General features: G+C 43.3%; 1 protein-coding gene across 4 annotated transcripts in view; it reads right to left on the bottom strand.

The window, feature by feature from the left end:
- Positions 1–18,407, bottom strand: part of RSPRY1 (ring finger and SPRY domain containing 1) — a 38,817-nt gene extending 20,410 nt beyond the window's left edge. Inside the window, exons 1-3 of one of the 4 annotated variants that reach the window (XM_064459113.1) lie at positions 18,275–18,407; positions 6,354–6,539; positions 2,648–3,144 (exon numbers count right to left, since the gene is read on the bottom strand). In XM_064459113.1, the coding sequence (XP_064315183.1) occupies positions 2,648–2,994 (347 nt within the window). In that variant the 5' untranslated portion in view covers positions 2,995–3,144; positions 6,354–6,539; positions 18,275–18,407. Of the gene's footprint in view, positions 1–2,647; positions 3,145–6,353; positions 6,540–7,860; positions 7,885–17,858; positions 18,133–18,274 lie in introns of those variants that run through there. The other 3 variants (XM_064459112.1, XM_064459111.1, XM_064459114.1) reach the window with 3 other exon arrangements.
- Between the last annotated feature and the right edge of the window lie 87 nt (positions 18,408–18,494).

Here is an 18,494-nt window from a genome sequence, read left to right as displayed (position 1 = left end):
AACACTTAATTTGCAAATATCCCCACCTTCCTCATTTGGAATCAAACAGTAATTTTATTAATTTCTTCATTTGTAAGGCAGCACTTCATATAAACCCCCAAAATTATTCTTCTTCTGAGGCTAGGAAACGAAACTTAATTCTTTTCCTTCTAGAAACGAGTTATCTCAAGATATGAGAGTAAAAAAAGCAGTTGTCAAACTGTTACAGGTTTGGACTTTGAAGTTTGATGAAACAAACCAAAAAACCCAACAAGAAACCCCAAACAAACAGCAAATGGGGAAAGCAATTGTTCATTGCAGATCTCAGCGCAACAACTTAATTTACATCTCTGTAATTGTAAATGTAATTGTAATGCAAATTTACAAATTACATCTAAGTGTCCCCATGTATTAACTTTCAGTCCAGAATTTGGAAAAAAAAAAAATTTGTCAGAAAAAGGGTTTTGCCTTCCATGCTGTAGACTGTCATCTTTCACTTTTTAAGGCTGTACTAGCACACTGAAGCCCATATTTCCAAACTGCTGTTACTTACATGGTTTCATTTTAGTTTGACTTTATTCTTGTACATTTTTTGACATGAAGAGATTTGTCAGCTTCCCTACCGTTTTCAAAACTGAAAAATCAGGTTCTAGGAGGAACAGGTAATAATGGAACATACACTAAAAACCAAGACTTCCAGACATGGACTTCCACACACTCCCCCATGTGAGCATTCCTATTAATCTGAAAAGGGCTATCATTAGCTTCAAGTCTAGGAAAAGAGACTCCTTAAGTTTTTTTCAGACTCATTTAGACATCTTGCCTTGTGAACAGACCCTCCATTATTCATAGCTGTAGGTCTTTGTCTTATCTGCAACAACCTGTAATATGTAGCTGTGTTACAACACCAGCTGTGTCTTACCAATGGCCTTAGTATGAAACAGGGGAAACAAATACACCAGTATGGCCCACTTTTGGGCTCCCCAGGATGAGAAAGACATTGCTGTAAGTGAGTGTGTCTAGCAGAAGGCTACTGAGATGGCTGGGGGCTGAAGAACATGGCATATAAACAAAAGCTAAGAGAAACAGATTTGTTCATCCTTAAGGGGGGTTGGGAAGAGGAAGGGAACTCCTATTGCTGTCTGCAACAACATAATTGGAAAGAGCAGAGAGTACGGAGCCAGACTGTTCTCAGGGGAGCACAGCAACAGGACAAGAGGCAACAGGGGTGCGTTGGAACATGGGAAACTCCAACTTTTGAAAATGTTTACTTATTTAAAGCATGGAGCTGGTCAAGCACTGGAACAGGGACCCAAAGAGGTGGAGAATCTCCATATTCTGATGATGTTCAACACTTGACTGGATAAGACCCTGAGCCACCTGCTCCAGCTACACCTGGGTTTTAAGCAGGAGGCTGGAGTCAAACTACCTACTGTCCCTTCAAACCTACGTGATTGTGTGAGTCAAAGTATTTCAGTTGAATCTGTATTTAAAAAAAAAAATACAGTAGCTTCAGGAATCTGTCAAAAACAGTACTCCATGATCAGCGAAATAACTATGCTTACTTTGTCCCTCAGTAGCACAGGAAAGTGCTTAAAAGATCACAAAACCAACTGCAAGACCCACAGGAACAGGATCAACTATGCACAAAAGCGTTGTGAAACAGCTTAAGGAGCTGTACTTAGGGGAAGGGGAAGGCACGTGAGATTAGGGAGAGATTTTAAAAAAAATTTGCCACGATTTTAACTGAGTGATTTGAAGACACCACAAAATAAAGCCTGTTAAAAAAAACCCTCTTAGATTTAAATTTTCAGGAAAAAAGGTATGCCCTGGTATCTCCATTTAAAGCATTTTACAGTAGGAAGGCAAACTCCTTCTCTGCAGGCACATTCCAGAGTAACAATGCAGGTATATGGATCAAGGCTCACTTATCCTGAGCCTCAACCACCTTCATCCCCAGCCATGAAGATACAATAGTGTTTTTCCTTCTGTTTTGGTCATTTCAATGCCTAGCCTGCACCTAACCCAAAAGACAATGAGCTAACTTAACCCATCATTTTTAAGGTCCTTTTAAAGTTCGGTAGAAAGCAGCACAGAAGAAAAAAAAAAAAGAAAGCTTTGCTTTGAGCGTGCAAGGAATGCAATACTGGGATCAGGAGTTGAACAGCCACAACATGTGGTCTTTAAAAAGTAGTCAGACTTATAACTGGGAAGAAAACCTCCATCTGTTTATACAAGCTGACAAAGATCAAAGCTCTCAGTTTTGCTTAACCATTTTCAAAGAATTAAATACAGCCTGAAAACAGTAATCTTGTACAACAACCAATTTTTAGGACAGAAGATGCCAAACTCTGGGGTGTTCATTGCTCCCCAAACTGTGTATCTGTGCCAGGTAAGAAATACTGAGTACACTCCTCATCCCACCTGGGTGTAGGCCCATACAGGAACTGTGAGAAAACTCCTCAGCTCCTGGAAAAGTCTGTACCTGGGCACTCAGGAGCTACTTCTATTACCTAGGAAAGGTGCTCCTCTCCTAAGCCTCCAGATGAAAACACGCAGCTGCTTCAGGGAGGGTCAGGTGTAGATCGGTGAGAGGATGGAGTCACAGTTTGAGAGAAGACAAGAACATTTTCATTCATGTTGAATTATTCCTTGAGGAGGTACTTACTTATCTACTAACGTCCGAATTACAGCCAGTGTGTCAAGTACTAGCCCATCCACATTCTGTTTTTTCCTTCTTGGTTCATGAGGCCCTCGACCCCTCCTGGGTGGACGGACAGGGTCCCTTGGGTGGCTTCTTGCTTCAGGTACGTGTACTCTACTGTTCTCCGTTTGCCGACTCTGAGATTCTATGTTGTCTTCTGCTCCACTGTCATCACGGCAAACACATGAGTTTCCCATATTGCCAGCCCCCAAGGCTCCCAGTAAGCAGGGAATGTGGTGCTCTAGAGTCAACAGTAAACCTTGCAAAAGGCTTCTGCTAGCATAGAACACAACCAAAGCAACTACAATCATCTAGAAAGTTTTAAGAGTGATGTTTGTGTGATCCTGAATTGTGATATTTTTGCATTATAAGCGTTGCTACCAGCTGGAATGAATGGGAAGTTGGAGACTTAGTTTCCAATATAATCGGTTATAATACACATTGGTCATCCAGCAGGAGGTCTGAAAAAGCAAACCCAAAACAAGAATCAGTGTTACTACTTCTAATAAATAACAGAAGAATTCCTATTTTAGTAAACAGAATCAGTCTTGGTGGATAAAGCACCTAGGAGACATAAGGTTTGGACCTGAAGTCTATTGCGTGGAAGGGAAAAGAAAGGAAGCGGAGGAGTAGGAAATAAGTAGCTCCCACCCACACACCATTCCTTTCTACACTACCTATTATTTCCCAGTTCTTCCATGACTTCTGGATGCAGAGGAACAACTTTGTCCTTAAATCTAGCACACTTACCCTTTAAATGGTAAGTATTAACAGTTTCATTTATTCTTTATTCTTTAGAGACACACTGCTTAAGCCACACAAGTAAAGGTTGCACATTTAAGGTTCTCATTTCACATCAGGAATATTCAGTGTCATTTCCAGACTCACTCTACAAAATACTCTATTAGCTCAACAAACAATTGATTTAACACTGAACTTTGTGTTTAACCAATCTGCACATAGACATGTCTTTTTGGAACATGCCTACATTAACTGGATTCTCACCCAAAGAAGCATCAAGTACCAACCATGAAATGAACAGGAATTACAGACACCATTTTAATGCCTACAAATCTAACTGGGATTTTGAAAGGGGTTGTTTCCTTGCAGGTTGTATGCTTGTTCAGACTGTGTTAATCCACTCTTCCCTTTTTTGGGATTCAAGACTGTTTCAGTCATTCTTGTGTTCTTGATTCAAATGGTTTGTATCAAATACAGGCTCACTATTAAGTGGGACTGTAGGGCAGTCCCTCAGAATCACTGAATTGAGAATGCTAGAAAGAGCAAAAGGATTCAAAACCCTGCCTCATTACAAGTTATTTTTCAAGCCATAGGGTGTATTTCTATAGAACATTATGTTAAGTCTCAGCTAAAATAATGCCCTTCAGAAAACATCTGTATTAGGTTTGTATGGCAAGGTTTTGGTAGCAGTGGGGCTACAGGGGTGGCTTCTGTGAGGAGCTGCTAGAAGCTTCCCCTGTGTCTGACAGAGCCAACACCAGCCAGCTCCAGGTCAGACCTGCTGCTGTCCAAGGCTGAGCCCATCAGCAATGGTGGTAGCATCTCTGGGATAACAGATTTAAGAAAGGGGAAACAAAAACCCAAACTGCACAATTGCAGCTGGAGAGAGGAGTGAGAGTATGTGAGAGGAACAACCCTGCAGACGCCAAGGTCAGTGAAGGAGGAGGGGAAGAGGAGCTCCAGGGGCCAGAGCAGAGATTTCCCTGCAGCCCATGGCAAAGACCATGGTGAGGCAGGCTGTTCCCCTGCAGCTCATGGAGGTCCATGGTGGAGCAGATATCCACCTGCAGCCTCTGGAGGACCCCATGCCAGAGCAGGCTGCGACTCCATGGGAAGCCTGTACTGGGACAGGTTTTCTGGCAGGACTTGTGACTGTGTGGGGGACCCACACTGGAGCAGGCTGTCCCTGAAGGACTGCAGCACCCTGTGGAAGGGACCCATGCTGGAGCAGTTTGTGAAGAACTGCAGCCCATGGGGATACTCACATTGGAGAAGTTCATGGAGGACTGTCTCCCGTGGGAGGGACCCCATGCTGGGGCAGGGGAAGAGTGTGAGGAGTCCTCCCCCTGAGGAGGAAGGAACAGCAGAGACATTGTGTGATAAACTGACAGCAACCCCCATTCCCCGTCCCCCTGCGCCACTGACGGGAGGGAAAATCAGGAGTGAAGTTAAGCCCAGGAAGACAAGATGGGTAGAGGGAAAGTGTTTTAAGACTTGGTTTTATTGCTCATTATCCTACTCTGATTTGGTTGTCAATAAATTAAACTAGTTTCCCCAAGTCAAGCCTGTTTTGCCCGTGACAGTAATCGGTGAGTGATCCCTCCCTATCCTTATCTCGATCCACAAGCTTTTCGTTGTCTTTTCTCTCACCTGTCCAGCTAAGGAGGGGAGTGATAGAGTGGCTTTGGTGGGCACCTGGCGTCCAGCCAGGGTCAACCCACCAACATCATTTCACGACTTACCTACTTCAAGCATGACAGAATAAATAACTTAAGACTAAACTCAGGTTATTCTTAAAAGAATAAAGTGTAACATTTAAGCTAGAAGTTATGAATATTCCGTAACAGGTTATTACTATTCTACAATTATTAAATAATCTATTTAACAGCAGCCATGTATCACCATAGTACAAAAAGAAAGTCAAAGACAGTTGCCATCTTTCAAATATGAAGGGCTCCCTACCATCAGAGTCAACTGGCAGCTGTGCAGTTGCTGGCTGCCAACTGGAACAAGACCATAATGACATTATTTGGGAAGCCAGACACTGGTCATACGAGCAAGCCTCTGGATGTACAGCCACCACTGGAAAAGCACTGCAAACAAGCTCTCACAGATGCTTCTGTAGGTTTGAAGTACATTATCTTCTTTTAGCATGGTGAAAAGTGCAGTGTTAAGACATTAACTGAAGGCTAACTTGGGGCAGGGTGGGAAATCCCTCAGGGGATATTAATTGCAAAAAAAACCCCAAAATATTGTCTTCTGGTTCAAGAAATTCCTAAACCACAAATCATAAAAGGGTTTCAGCATACCAACACGCTTGCCTTATTCTCTAAGCAGTTTGACCACAACAAGAGGTGGGACACCAGGCTCAGGAGTCCTCACATCTGAGCCAATACAGCTGTTAATCTCAGTCAGCCAGGAGGAAGTAGATGTGAGGGTGCCAATATAGATGCATAGATCTTAAACAGAACTGTGTAACATCACAACTGGTTCAAGTGACTTTTAAAGGTTAGGAGGTTTCTGGTTGGTTGTCTTCTGGTGTTCTGGGTTTTTTTTAGAGAAGAGCTAGTTATAAGAAATGCAAAAATATGTCTTCCAAAGGAAAAATACCCATATATTTATGAATGCTGATCATATAAGGCTATTTTAGTAACTTATGTTACTAAAATGTAAAACTGCATTGTTTGTGTTACAGATTTAGAATCTGAATTTAGTTAAGCTGTTCTGTAACTTAAGAAAGCATTAATGCAATGAATCCACCCTATCAATAACATGAGTATGGAAAAGTTTTATTTTAGGGATCAGCAATGAGTAAGAACCTATGTCTATAAAAACAGACATAAGTCAAGATTAAGACTGATTGACACCTAGGTTTTTCTGTTTGACAACTTAAAGTACGATTAAAAACAAGCTACTATGATCAACTCACCTTTAAGTATGTTTGGTTCAGGAACAGTTGGGCTTGCTTACAAACCGCTGTAACAGAGGTGGACTGTACTTCTTCAGGGTGCAGCAGTTGTATCCAGAAAAGCTGCACTCTATAAGCCTTTATTGTGGGCAGTGAGACATGACAGTTGACTCTGCTTTCACTTTTGGGAAGTATGCTGAAGAGCCCCTGAAGATAGAGGGAAAAGAAAGAACAATTCACATGGAAACTGCCTTTAAGGCAGACACATGACACTTCCTCCCTATGCTGATATTTTCAACCATGTTCAGAACAGGGGAAGTTCTCTCAAGGCTTCAGAAACCAGTTTGCCACCTACTAGCTTTAGGACTAGACACAGCTAGAGAAAACCCAATCTGTTTTTGCAGCTTTGGTATTCCAGACACCATAGCAAGTGCAGAGCAGTGACTGACTCCTCCCCTCAAATTACTGCTTACAGAAGGAAGAAGGGAAGCAATAATATCTGTTCCAGATCACCCTTCAGTAGAGTAAGGACAGCAGAAAACAAAAGCAATTACACCATGAAGTTGATCAGATAAAGGGAAAAGATAAATAACAGGATAAACTTCCCTTATTTAGTAAAGAGCTGAGTTTGACAGCATTCTCTTGGCTGTTGCTTACCATCACATACAAGGAGTTCATTGTCAAGCCTCAGACAAACCAAAAGGCTGAATAATTAAGAATGTAAGGAAGGAGAGATTGCTACAGATCCACCTTGCAAACCAGCTTGTCCAGATAGAGTATGAATGCATGGAGAGAGGTTCTAAAGTGCAAAGGAAAAGCTTTTCTTAAAAAGTCTTTTAAAACAGTGATGTACTAGATTGCATTTGAGCTGGTATATTTTTTAAGGACAGCTTTACAACATTGTAATGAACTGTGGCTGTAGCATTAGGCTGCTGGTGGCTATCCCAACTCCCTCCCTCTCAATGCTAAAGTAAAGAGGACAGAGACATCAAACTTCAGGTCAGCTGCAGGATGGAACGGGGAAATACAGTAGAGAAGGGAGATGCAAGTCATGAGAGTGATCAATTCTGCTTCTGTCCAAACTCACAGACCACAGTGACACAACCAATGCACAAAACCAAAGGCATTTTGCACATCATGAAAGATGAAATATATTGTTGTTTCAGTAGGAGGTAACAATCTCTGCATACAAAGATGGAAAAAAGTTTTAAATTTTATTTTCAAGCCTAATTTTTGCAAATCCCTGCTCTCAACAAAACTTGGACACAAGAATATGGTTTTTTAATTCCAAAAATACTTAACAGTCTACTTACAAATACTGTCAGAATAAAAGAATAAAAGGGTTGTTTTTTTTAAGATTTTGTGTAAAAGAAGAAAAAAATTCAAGGAGCAAAACAAGATTATCACAACAGCAGTGTTGAGGTAGGCCAAGAGAAGCTTCTTGTCCTACCTGGCAGCAGATACTTAAAGCTGGGCATAACAGCAAGCATAGGATAATGGACGAATAGGCTCTTTCTAGCGTGCTCACCTGAGAGTCAATAGTTCAGTCTCCTGAGACAAAGGCCGCATGTTTGTTTTGCTGTTAAAACACAGCTAAGGAAGAGAATGAATCTTTCATAATTCATTTAAGTTTTTTCAGTAGTTACACAGCTAAGAGTCTCTGGAACTGCTTTTAAAATTTAGCAGTCTTCCATTATAATGTTGTGACCAATTGTTAACCAAAGTGTACTAGTTTTCTTAAAAATTATGCTATTGGAGAATTTATTGTGGTTTGACTTTTACCGTTCATGTTTCAATATCACATCAAAACACTCTTTAACCCAAGTATGTTATGAACTAACAGCTATGATACACCTAAGCACCAGCACAAGAATAAGAACAAGTTTCCCGGGAAGGCCACTGGAATAGAAACCTATTGCCTCCTGTCAGGGCTGCAATGACACTGTGCAAACACTGTTTTATCAAACAATTAGTGCAAGACAAAGTAGATCTGAAAGTCTTCAGATGAAGCAACAGTGCATGAAAATACCAGCAAGAGCTAAGCTGTAAGACAGAAAGAAAACAGGTTTTCTATGTTAAAAGCTGTGACTGCTTTCCCTGTGATTAGCTCGATTTTATGACATTCAGATACAATGCTGTGCTAAAAAGCCCCATCCCATCAGTTTTGCACTTACCCAAGGAATATTCTTTGGCAAATTTAGCAAGTGATAACAAGACTACGAAAGCTGTTCACAACAGCAGACAGATTTGTAAAAGTGATAAAACTTTTATTTTACTTTGAAATGGTATTTTAATAAAAGCCCCACGTTTTTAGTGCAAGAAATGGTAAAGGCAGCAGCCAGTACCTGCTTTTCAACAGGTGGGGTCATCCATTCACTCTGAATTCTAACCATCAGGTGCTACTTTGGGATGCAGGATTACAAAGTTGCCAAACAGGTGATCAAAATATAAGTTTTTATTCTATAAGTAGTATCTGATACCCATACCTCTCTCTCTGAACAGGTACTGTGAAAACAGCAGAGAATGCCACTGTCCAACACCTCCTCCTTTACACCAGGGAGCACCTGCAGGACACCCATTGAACGGCTGCCTCAGCACGGCACATTTTCTCCTAAAAAAGCCCCAGGCTCAGAGGCCATTTGAGCTGGACACCAACCCTGCACAGGAGGAAAGCAGCTGCCGGGGCACTTGCAGAACTCTGCCAGCAGCAGCCTCCCATGCCACTGCCGCCCCCACCGGCTGTCGGGACCACCCCTACTACAGCAAAGCAGCCGCTCTCCTGGTAGGCTCAGGCACGTGCATGGATGCATGAAGGAGTTGCAAGCTGCATAAAGTGACCAATTTGCCACAGCTGGAAGTCCAAATGTGGGGGAAAAACACCCCATAATCATAAGCCATTGAAACAAATGCTATTTGAGTAGATTTGCACCGGCCTGGCAGCGCAGATGTCCAGCTTCCTCAAGAGAGGCCTCCTCTTGATCAACCAACAAAGTATGCCAATGGAGAAGTCAGCTCCGACTAGCATTAGGCTCATTTTCTCTGCAATACGCAGCCCAAGAGTCAGTGATTCATCCCCCCAAACATTCGGCTACAGCCAACCATGATACAGCCTCACAATGGAAAATGCCTCTCCTTTCCATGAAATGGAATGCATTGCCAAGCAAACAAAAAACCTCATGCACTTAAATGAGTGAAGAGGGTTTCATCTACTAGAACTACTTTTCCAGCTTCTGCCACTGTTACAAGAGTAACACCATCCTCTCAAGAGCAGATTAACATAGGAGCTCAGTCAAACCACACAGTAAAATTGACAGCTTTTCAAATGCAAAAATGTGAGAATTTTGGGCAGCAGTTTCTTATTAAGGAGATAAAATAATTAGAAAAATTTCCTCAATATTTCTTCCCCTAAGAAATGACACTCCTAAAAAGGAAACGATGGAAACACTTGTGATGCCAGTCTGATGAAAAGTTCAAACTACCATGAGAAGGAAACACAGCTATGAATTGCTGCAAGATAATAATCTTCAATACAGAAATAAGAGGGGGAAGAGGACAGTTTGCAACTACAAGCTTTTATTACATGGAGAGGATATCAGCTTTGAAATGATCAGGATAGGTGCTGAAAACCAAGAATTTCCAGTAAATTAAATACAATTATAATGTGAAATGGCTACTTTCTCAGGAGATCGCATTGAGATCTGAGGTCAACCTCTCAACTGTAACTAATGAGAAAGAGCTACCTGGTGTCCAGCGTGGCTACCACACCAAGAAGTGGACTGCAGGCTTCAGGAGGAGCAAGTAAATGCCATGCTGGTTCTTTCCCATGTAGTAACCAAACATCATATTGTGTCATCTGAAGCAAACCCCTAATTCAAATCTATTTTCTTTAAAAATATCCCAGAGGGTTAAGACAAGCATCAAAACTCAGTGCATGCATTTACCAACATGCAGCATGTCACCATCCCACATACATCACCACAGACATTTGCTTTCTTGCTGTAGTAAGAGCACCCTAAACTAAAAGCAGACCGACCTCGAACACCCCTGTTTCACAGAAAGGGAAAGAAACTGATTACCTCTCAAAAACTTTCTAGCGTCTGCCCATGTGCTTGTCAGAGAAAACCCCCAAGGTTGTGCAGGGCTTACGCAAAAAATTGGGCTTTAATCCTGCAGCCTTCTCTAGGTAATTCTAGCTTTGTCAGAACTGCAGAGTAGTTGAAGGATCTGATGATCTCTTGTTCCACTTGACGTGATAATAGCCAAAGGAGAAAGAAGCAGCAGATACTAACTTCCATCAGAGTAGTTTCTTTTTCTGTAGACTCACTATGAAAGTCAGATTTTAGAGTCATCTGTACATTGGACTGCTTTGACTTTTCACTTCCCTTATGTCTGATTTAAGCTGGTACAGGGACACAAATTGCAACATGGATTTAAAGTGAACTTCACTGTCCCAAGTAGGTTTGGTAAAGAGAGACTCCTGCCCTGCCCACATTTTCCCTTACCTCTGGAAAAGGAGAGACCCCTGTCCAGGGCTCCTCAAGCATCAGAGACTGTTCTGCTACAGCACTTTCTGAAAGGAAACTGAAGCATTTACCACCTCCTAGCTTCCTCCATCTCAGAGGTCATAAGTTCTCATCTCACAATCATGTAGGTACAACAGTCTTTTGTACCATGGCCTTCAGCGAATCTGAGCTTCACTTTAACACTTTGTCTAAACCACCAATTCACTGCTGGTATCCACCATGTGGAACATGACTTGCTGGTTCCCTTCTCCCCAAACTGCAGACGGGTCATTACATTTCTTTTCAGAGCCAAAGCTAAGCACTGAGGCAAATGATACACATCTGAGATAATGATCTTTCAAAAAATATAGGGGTATCTGATAGCTCCAGGGAAGTTGAACAAGACTTGCCTCCAGCAAGCTGATGTGGCAGAGCTGTACAAGCTCTGCAGTTGCCCAAGGAGCAGAGTACAATGTGCTGCTTCAGCAGTGGCAGGAAGATATGGATAACACCCTGCAGTTGACAGGGAGCGCTAATCCTACAAACTGAAGGGATACAAGCACACAAAATAAAATTGATTAGCTCTACCATATTAAGTTTTGGCAGAGACATTCATTTGGAGGCTTATAAATAAACCTTTCGATTAATACAAGCTTATCTTCCTTGCTGCCCTGAAAGTTACAGACGTTAACAATAAACGAATTTGCTAAATTTTGACAAAAACATTCATGACACCAAGATTCAAAATTAAAACAAACCAACCAACCCAAAACCCACAAAAAAAGAAAAACCCAAAACAAAAACAAAAAAACCCCACACCCCAAACCAAACCCACAACAAAAAACTTCCCACCAAACCACCACACAAAACAAAACAAATTCCAGAACAGACAGTACTGGGAAGTCTGGGCTCTTTTGGTACAAAGGAGAGGTGCAGAATTGCAAAGAAACAACAAAAACAATGCATGTTTTTTTAAAGCTTTTTCTATTACATTTAATAATAGCCCATTTCAGAAAGGATAAGGCTTTACCTATATTATTATCCAGAAACCAATGAGAGTTCTTTTCAGTTACAGGGAGATCAACTCATTGTAGTAAACTGCAATAATACATACTTAGTTTAAGGTACCTCATATGTCAACAAAAGATAAACTACAGAAGCATTTTGAGGTGCAAATCAAGAGGGAGCTCAAAACAAGTCACATGGCCCAGTCCTGCCATGGAAACTAGATCTAGGGTTAGCACAGAGGCATCTGAGTAATCACACTGTAGGCTATGGAAAGATGCTCAGAGCAAGGACTGCTCGAATCAGGGGCAGATTCTTGTCAGCAAACAACTGCCTTTGTGTAACAGAGCCAAAATGGTGAAATCCCATAGTTGTGCTGTTTCTTGCCTGTAAACTCATCTTAGTGCTTTTGTTTCTCTTAAGCCAGAGCTGGGGCTTGTTTTCAAAGGAAGGTTAGGTACTGAACTACCCTGTAGAAGGCTGAACAGTCTCCTGCTGTAGACCACTGAAATGAGCCCAGCTAGATGGCATGACTAAGCTGTTACAAATGCATAAAATACACTGAAAACAGTTTTGAATGTGTGAAAGATTTTGATAACCTTGCTGAAAAATTCAGTGATGCCTCTGTTGGAAGCTTGCATTGTCGACTGTCTGACAACTGCCTCAGAGAGCAGAGCAAAGATCAGACAGTGTCTAGACCCTCCTATTCTCAGCCTCACCAAATTTGTCACTTTATGACACTGGTTATCATCTCAAACATGAAAAAATCTAACAGCACCGCATGAAACAGTCTGAAGAATCTTCCACTTGTAGTTCATTCAAGCAGCATTGGAGGATGGCCCAATCTTTCAGTGCCAGTAGCTGAGAAACAGTTTTGTGACCTTCCTTGCCAACCACAGAAAGCCAACAGCTCTTTCTTTGCTAGCCTAACTTTGGGACTGCACCAGCAGAGCAGGAGACATCCTCTGATTCTCTTTCCTCCTGTAAGTGGATACAGCAACAGCTATTCAAAAGACTGCCATCACATCAAATATAACATGTAGGTCACTAGGTCAGCAAACCTGCCTCAGAGGCACTAATGGGAAGTGTGATCCCTGATCTGGGGCTTCCAAAACTGAAATCTACAGAACTTGATGCACAGCTCTAGGCAGACCACTGGAACCCCTTACCTCACCTATTAAAAAGAAAACCAAAAAAGCCCCCATAAGAACCCAGCTTTGCTTCTCCCCATTTGTCTCTTCAGGTTCTGCCTTGTAGCTCTCTGCCCAGCTACAAATCTACCATGAAAGCACACTAAAGAAGAGATCCTGATGCTGGGTAGATGACCACATGTAACACAAGTGCTTCTGTTAGCAACAGAGCCAGTGACTCAGGTCTTACAGGTATCCTGCTCCTACCATGGAGCTGTGATACTTTTTTTACATTGTTTTAAAGCCTCTACCTGCATGAAGAAACTCGGAGGAAGTTGGTCAGTGGGTTTCAGGGCTCCTGTGGCCAAGAGGAGGAAGGGGACGGACTGCCGAGAGATGACTCAGACAAGCACACGTGGGTTAAGAAGGGGACCAAAGACAAGCATGGTCATGTTTCACAAGGCAGTCTAAAACTGGTTTAAAAGTACATACCCATTTAGTTTATTATGCCTACACATCAAAAAAGGCAGAAAGCTCAAAAACCATTTAAGACACTCAAAAACCTGTAATGATAACAGGAACACAAAGCCATGGTCATCTGGGGCTTTTCCTAAAGAACTTTGAGGAATGTCAGGAAAATTGAGATTAAACTGTTTTATTAATTATATTTAGGTACTTTTTCACCAAATGTACCAGAAGGTGAAGCTCTAAAGAGAAAAAAAACCTCACCTGCTGTTCAATTTTTTAAACATCTTTCACCCCAGGACTGATGCATTGACCAAGAGTTTGACTGCAAATACATACATCGTTCTTCACTTGTCATTAGGTGAACATTTTAAAAAGCAGTAAAAAACTCTAAGCCTTCCCCATGTCTCCAGCTGTTCCCAGACAGTCATGCTTTTAGAAAAAAAGACCACCACTGTATCTGCTGGGTTTTCTTTTCAATATCACTTTATAGCATCTTCCCCTGTCTACAGGAAGGTATAAAATCCACACAAATGGCACAACCGTCTGGCCTGTAGTTCACCAACTGCCCTCTAACCTATGATTCAAGTTATATTAACATCAGTTTGTGCACATGCCCTGAAGCAAGCAATCCAAAAAGCCATACCAATACATCAAATCAAGATATCCATCCTCAACTCTGGTCCCTTCTCCTCATGTCCAGCAGAACACTCAGATATTCACAAACTTCAAGCAAAAGTGGAGCACTTCCTATAGCAAAAAAGCCTTAGAAAGGGAGAAAAATAACTACACTTGCACATGTTTTGCATGCCTAGAAACCACTGCTTCTCCAAGGAAAAGGATGGATTTCTTGTCACTGATCATGGCAACTCATGAACACCCATTAATAAACGTACATTAATAAATGAGGAGCAGTACCTCAGCCCAGACTTTGAGCCAGCAAGTACCCCTGCCAAATGGGCAAAACCTACCAGATACACAAAGTTCCCATGGCAGAGTTGGGTAAACGTCTCAGCACAAGCTTGGCCACAACAGTGGTGGATCAAGGTACCAGATCACTACAAGCACAGCTGAAGAGCCATCATGATTCACTGCTCACACAACCTCAGTAGTCATGCATGAACATTTGACTTTTATTAGACCTCAGCAACATGATGAGGAATAGAAAAAGAAATAGAGATCATGCTGTCAGAGCCACTGCCACGCCAACTTCGCAGTCACCGCATACAAACCAGGAAGGGAAAACAAAAATATACTGCCAGGATACATGGAAATGAAAAGCACAAAATGACACGACACAATTCTAATGAGATATTTGAAAGACAATGAACCCCAGCACAGCACCTTTACCTGCACTACTTTAAAGCAAGGAATAAATTCAAAGTCTACTGAGCAATCATAAGCTCAGAAGCGGAAAAAAAACCCAAAGCCAAACAGTTTAAAATGCTGAACACAACATATTGACAATGGAGCAGAACGGGATGAACTTCATCACATTAGCTTGCCTTCAGTTCACTACAAGGTGATGGTATTTTAACTTGCTGCCTCTGTGTTGAGAGGGAAACCTGAAAGCGCACATGACAAGCTCTCCTCCGTTTTGCGAGGATACCACGTTACCTAAGTGACTCAGAGAGACCAACAGGACATATTTCAAAACACAGTATGTTATCAGCTAGGGGAGATATTGATGTGAAAGAAAATTTGAACAAAGAAGCCTAAAGAGTAACAGGCCAGTCAACATTCCATGACAAATCACCGCCTTTATCACTAACTTATTGCTTAGGCTACTAAATACCTCCCTTTTATTCCCTAATTTTAACAAACAAGCAAAAAGCTTGAGGGAAAGGGACTTTCATATCACCTGACAGGCAGAGTGCAGAAATGTCCTACTTCATAGGAGGGGGCGCAAATACTTCAAGTAATCTATTTCAGCCCATCCATGAGGTTCACAGCAAATGAAGCATGCCAAGAGCCAAGTCCTCCGATGTGAAAATACTGAAAAAGTACCGAGGAAGAGCACTGAGAAGTTGTGCAGGAAACCATCACATCCCTTCTAAGAAAAAAAAAGGCGAGCATTGAAAAAAGCACAGAACAAGATAACAGTGAGCTTAAGGGAGCCACTGAGCCATCACTGAATTACAAGGCCAGAGAGTAGGATACCAGAGTGGCTAACATGAAGCATTGCAGTTGAACTCCATGTACAGGAGGCTAAAGGTAAACAAAAAGGAAAATTAAAGACTTAAAGGAAACTGATAACCCCACCTACCCAGAAGAACACACCAATATCACAGCTGAAGATAAGGGAGGCGCGTGGACTAGCTGAATTAGCTGTATCAGCAATCCAAGAGTAGTTGAATAACTGAGACTAAGCTAAGAATCAGCAATGGCGAGTAGTAATGACAAGAGTTGTCAATGATGCATAACTACATTAAATAACCTGGAGGAGCTTCCTACACAAGCTATGGACAGCAGATGCTGAAAACTTTTAGAGCTAGTAAGAACCTCGAGAGTGTGTTTCGATGAAAAGGGGAGAGACAAGGAGAAGCAATCACATAACTACAGTTGTGCTTCATGCACCTGAAAAAGAACACACCAGGAGAAGTACACAACCTGTTCAATCAGGCTTAGAAATGAGAACAAATAGCAGAGATTGGGGCACAAAGCAATAACAGTAATGTCCTAAAGGAAGAGACACAGGACCAGGTGCCAGCAGGAGAAAGGACCTCTTCTGCTGAGTGGGCTTCAGCAGAAGAGAACAGAGACATACACAACAGCACTTGCAGAAGAATGGGCCAGATTTAGATCAAAGAATAGATCAACTCTTTGCATTTTGATAAATGTAAATGAAAAATACATTTAGCAGCATCCTAGACTCTTAAAATGATACCCCAAGTTTTGAGAATGCACAGTCCTCAAGAAATCCATAGCCAAATACAGGAGTCCAAGAGGACGAGCGATTATTTCAGATGGCTCGTAGGTGATGAGAACTCCTAAGATATGTGTATAGTTTAGCAGGGAAATAGCAAAGGTTTAAACACTCAGAAGTAAATGGAAAGAGTCACAGCACATGAATGTGTATAGGTCTCCACATGACACTAACCTCAGGCACTGAGGGATGTTCAGAAAATTATGAGCAAAGCAGAAAAACTGAACTGAGGACCAGCGTGAGGGAAAAAAAAAACCACACACAAACATGTATTCACTGCAAGACAAAGGACAGAAAAATTAAAAACCTGAGGCAAAGCTAGTGCTAAGTGGAAAAAAAATATCTTGCTTATGTTGAAGAAAACAAATACTGACACAGATGTAAAAGAAACCACCAAACACATCAGCATTCAGAAAACAATGCAGTATCTAGAAGGCTGAATAAATTTTGGAGAGAAAAGGCAGCTCTTATGTCCATATTTCCCCATGGACCAAAGTTCTACTGCATTAGAAACACTGATAAATGCAGGCTGATCTCCAAATTAACTCTGGGCTCGGGGTGGGTACTGAGAGATTCAGAGCAAGATTTCACAATAACAAAACAGAAAATGAAAGCCAAGACAACTATGGTCATTCTCAGGACCTACATTAAGACTCTACCCAGAAGGGACACAGTACCTAATGCCGCCCAACATGAGGTAAGAACTAGCAAAGTTAAAAAAAAAAAAAGAAAAAAGAGAAAAATTACAGTATGGAAGATAGAAACTGATCAGCAGGAGAGAATCACAGGACTTAAAGGAGAAACACTTGATATTGGCATAATATAAGCAGTGAAGAGACCAGCACCTAATTAAGAGAGCAAAGCAGTACTGTGGTTTTACCACACTGCTAGGAAAGGTGCCACTGCCTCACCTATTGCCCAAGCATGCAAAACAAAAGATCTAGATAAATAATTGCATTTGGTAGCTGGCTCCACATCTTCATATTTTCCTCTGTACAAGACAGAAAACCTGCTCTGCAGAAATATTTTTATATTAAGAGTGGTAAATATTTTTCAGGTTTCTGACTTTTTACATAATATAAAAACATTCAAGGGCTCAACAAAATTCTTCCGCGTGTTTCCGAGCTCCCGGGAGGGCCCAGAGCGGCATGTCACTTTGTCCTCCCCGGCACGCTAAAACCCAGCCCGCACCAAACCGCTGTAGCAAAGCCCTGGTTTTGCAAGTCATACAAGTACCAGGAAGATGTCCCCGCACCCAAGAGGCACCGTTAAAAAGTTGCAACGCCTCCGCGCCCCGAGCAGCGGCCGACTTGGGGTGCCCCATCCCAGCAAACCCCCGTTTCATTCAACTTTTGCCGCTTCTTTTACCAGCTCCTAACTTTACACCTGAGCCCGGCTCTCACCAGCCCCAGGGCCCCCGTCCGCAACACCGGCGGTGCCCAGCCTGCCGGCAGCCCCCCAGTCACAAAGCAAGAGGGACCGGGCGGCGGCTACCCGCCTTTTATGGCCGGCTTCCCTCTCCGGGGGGCGCGGGTGACCCCGTCAAGGCCCCCCAAAAGCCGGGGGGGCCGGGGGGGGAGGGACATCCGCAGAAATAAGCGGCGCCCAGGGGAGCGCGGGCCGCTGCCTGAGGCCGGCGGGGCTGGCTCGACCGCCGGCCCCGCACCCGGGACCCTGCTCCGGCGGCAGGCGTGGGCTCCGCGGAGGCGACGGGGTGGGAGCACAGCGCCTTCCCCCCCCCTCCCCCGACCCACGGCCGGACCCCGCCGCCACCACCACCACTCCCACCAGAGCCCGGGGCTGGCGCTGACCCTTCCCTTCAGCGCCGGCCCACCGCCCGCCCCGCCTCAGGCCCGCCCGCGGGCGGTGCCCGCTCCACTCCTCCCCGCCTCGCCTCGCCTCACCTCGCCTCACCTCACCTCGCCTCGCCTCGCCTCGCCTCGCCTCAGCCGCACCAGGAACGCCGCGCGCCCCCCACCCCGCCTAGCCCCGGCAGCACCGATCCTTTGTGCCGCGGCGACGGACGGCGAAAAGATGGAGGCCACACATCGCCCAGCCCCGCCCCCCGCCGTCTCCCGGGCGACCCGCCCCGCCCATAGCTCCGGCTCCGCCGCCGGCTCCAGCGCTTCGCCCA

This window comes from Phalacrocorax carbo, chromosome 8 (assembly GCF_963921805.1).
Source record: "Phalacrocorax carbo chromosome 8, bPhaCar2.1, whole genome shotgun sequence".
NCBI lineage: Eukaryota > Metazoa > Chordata > Aves > Suliformes > Phalacrocoracidae > Phalacrocorax > Phalacrocorax carbo.
Note: the sequence above shows the minus strand (reverse complement) of the source record. Positions and strands in the feature narration are given on the sequence as shown.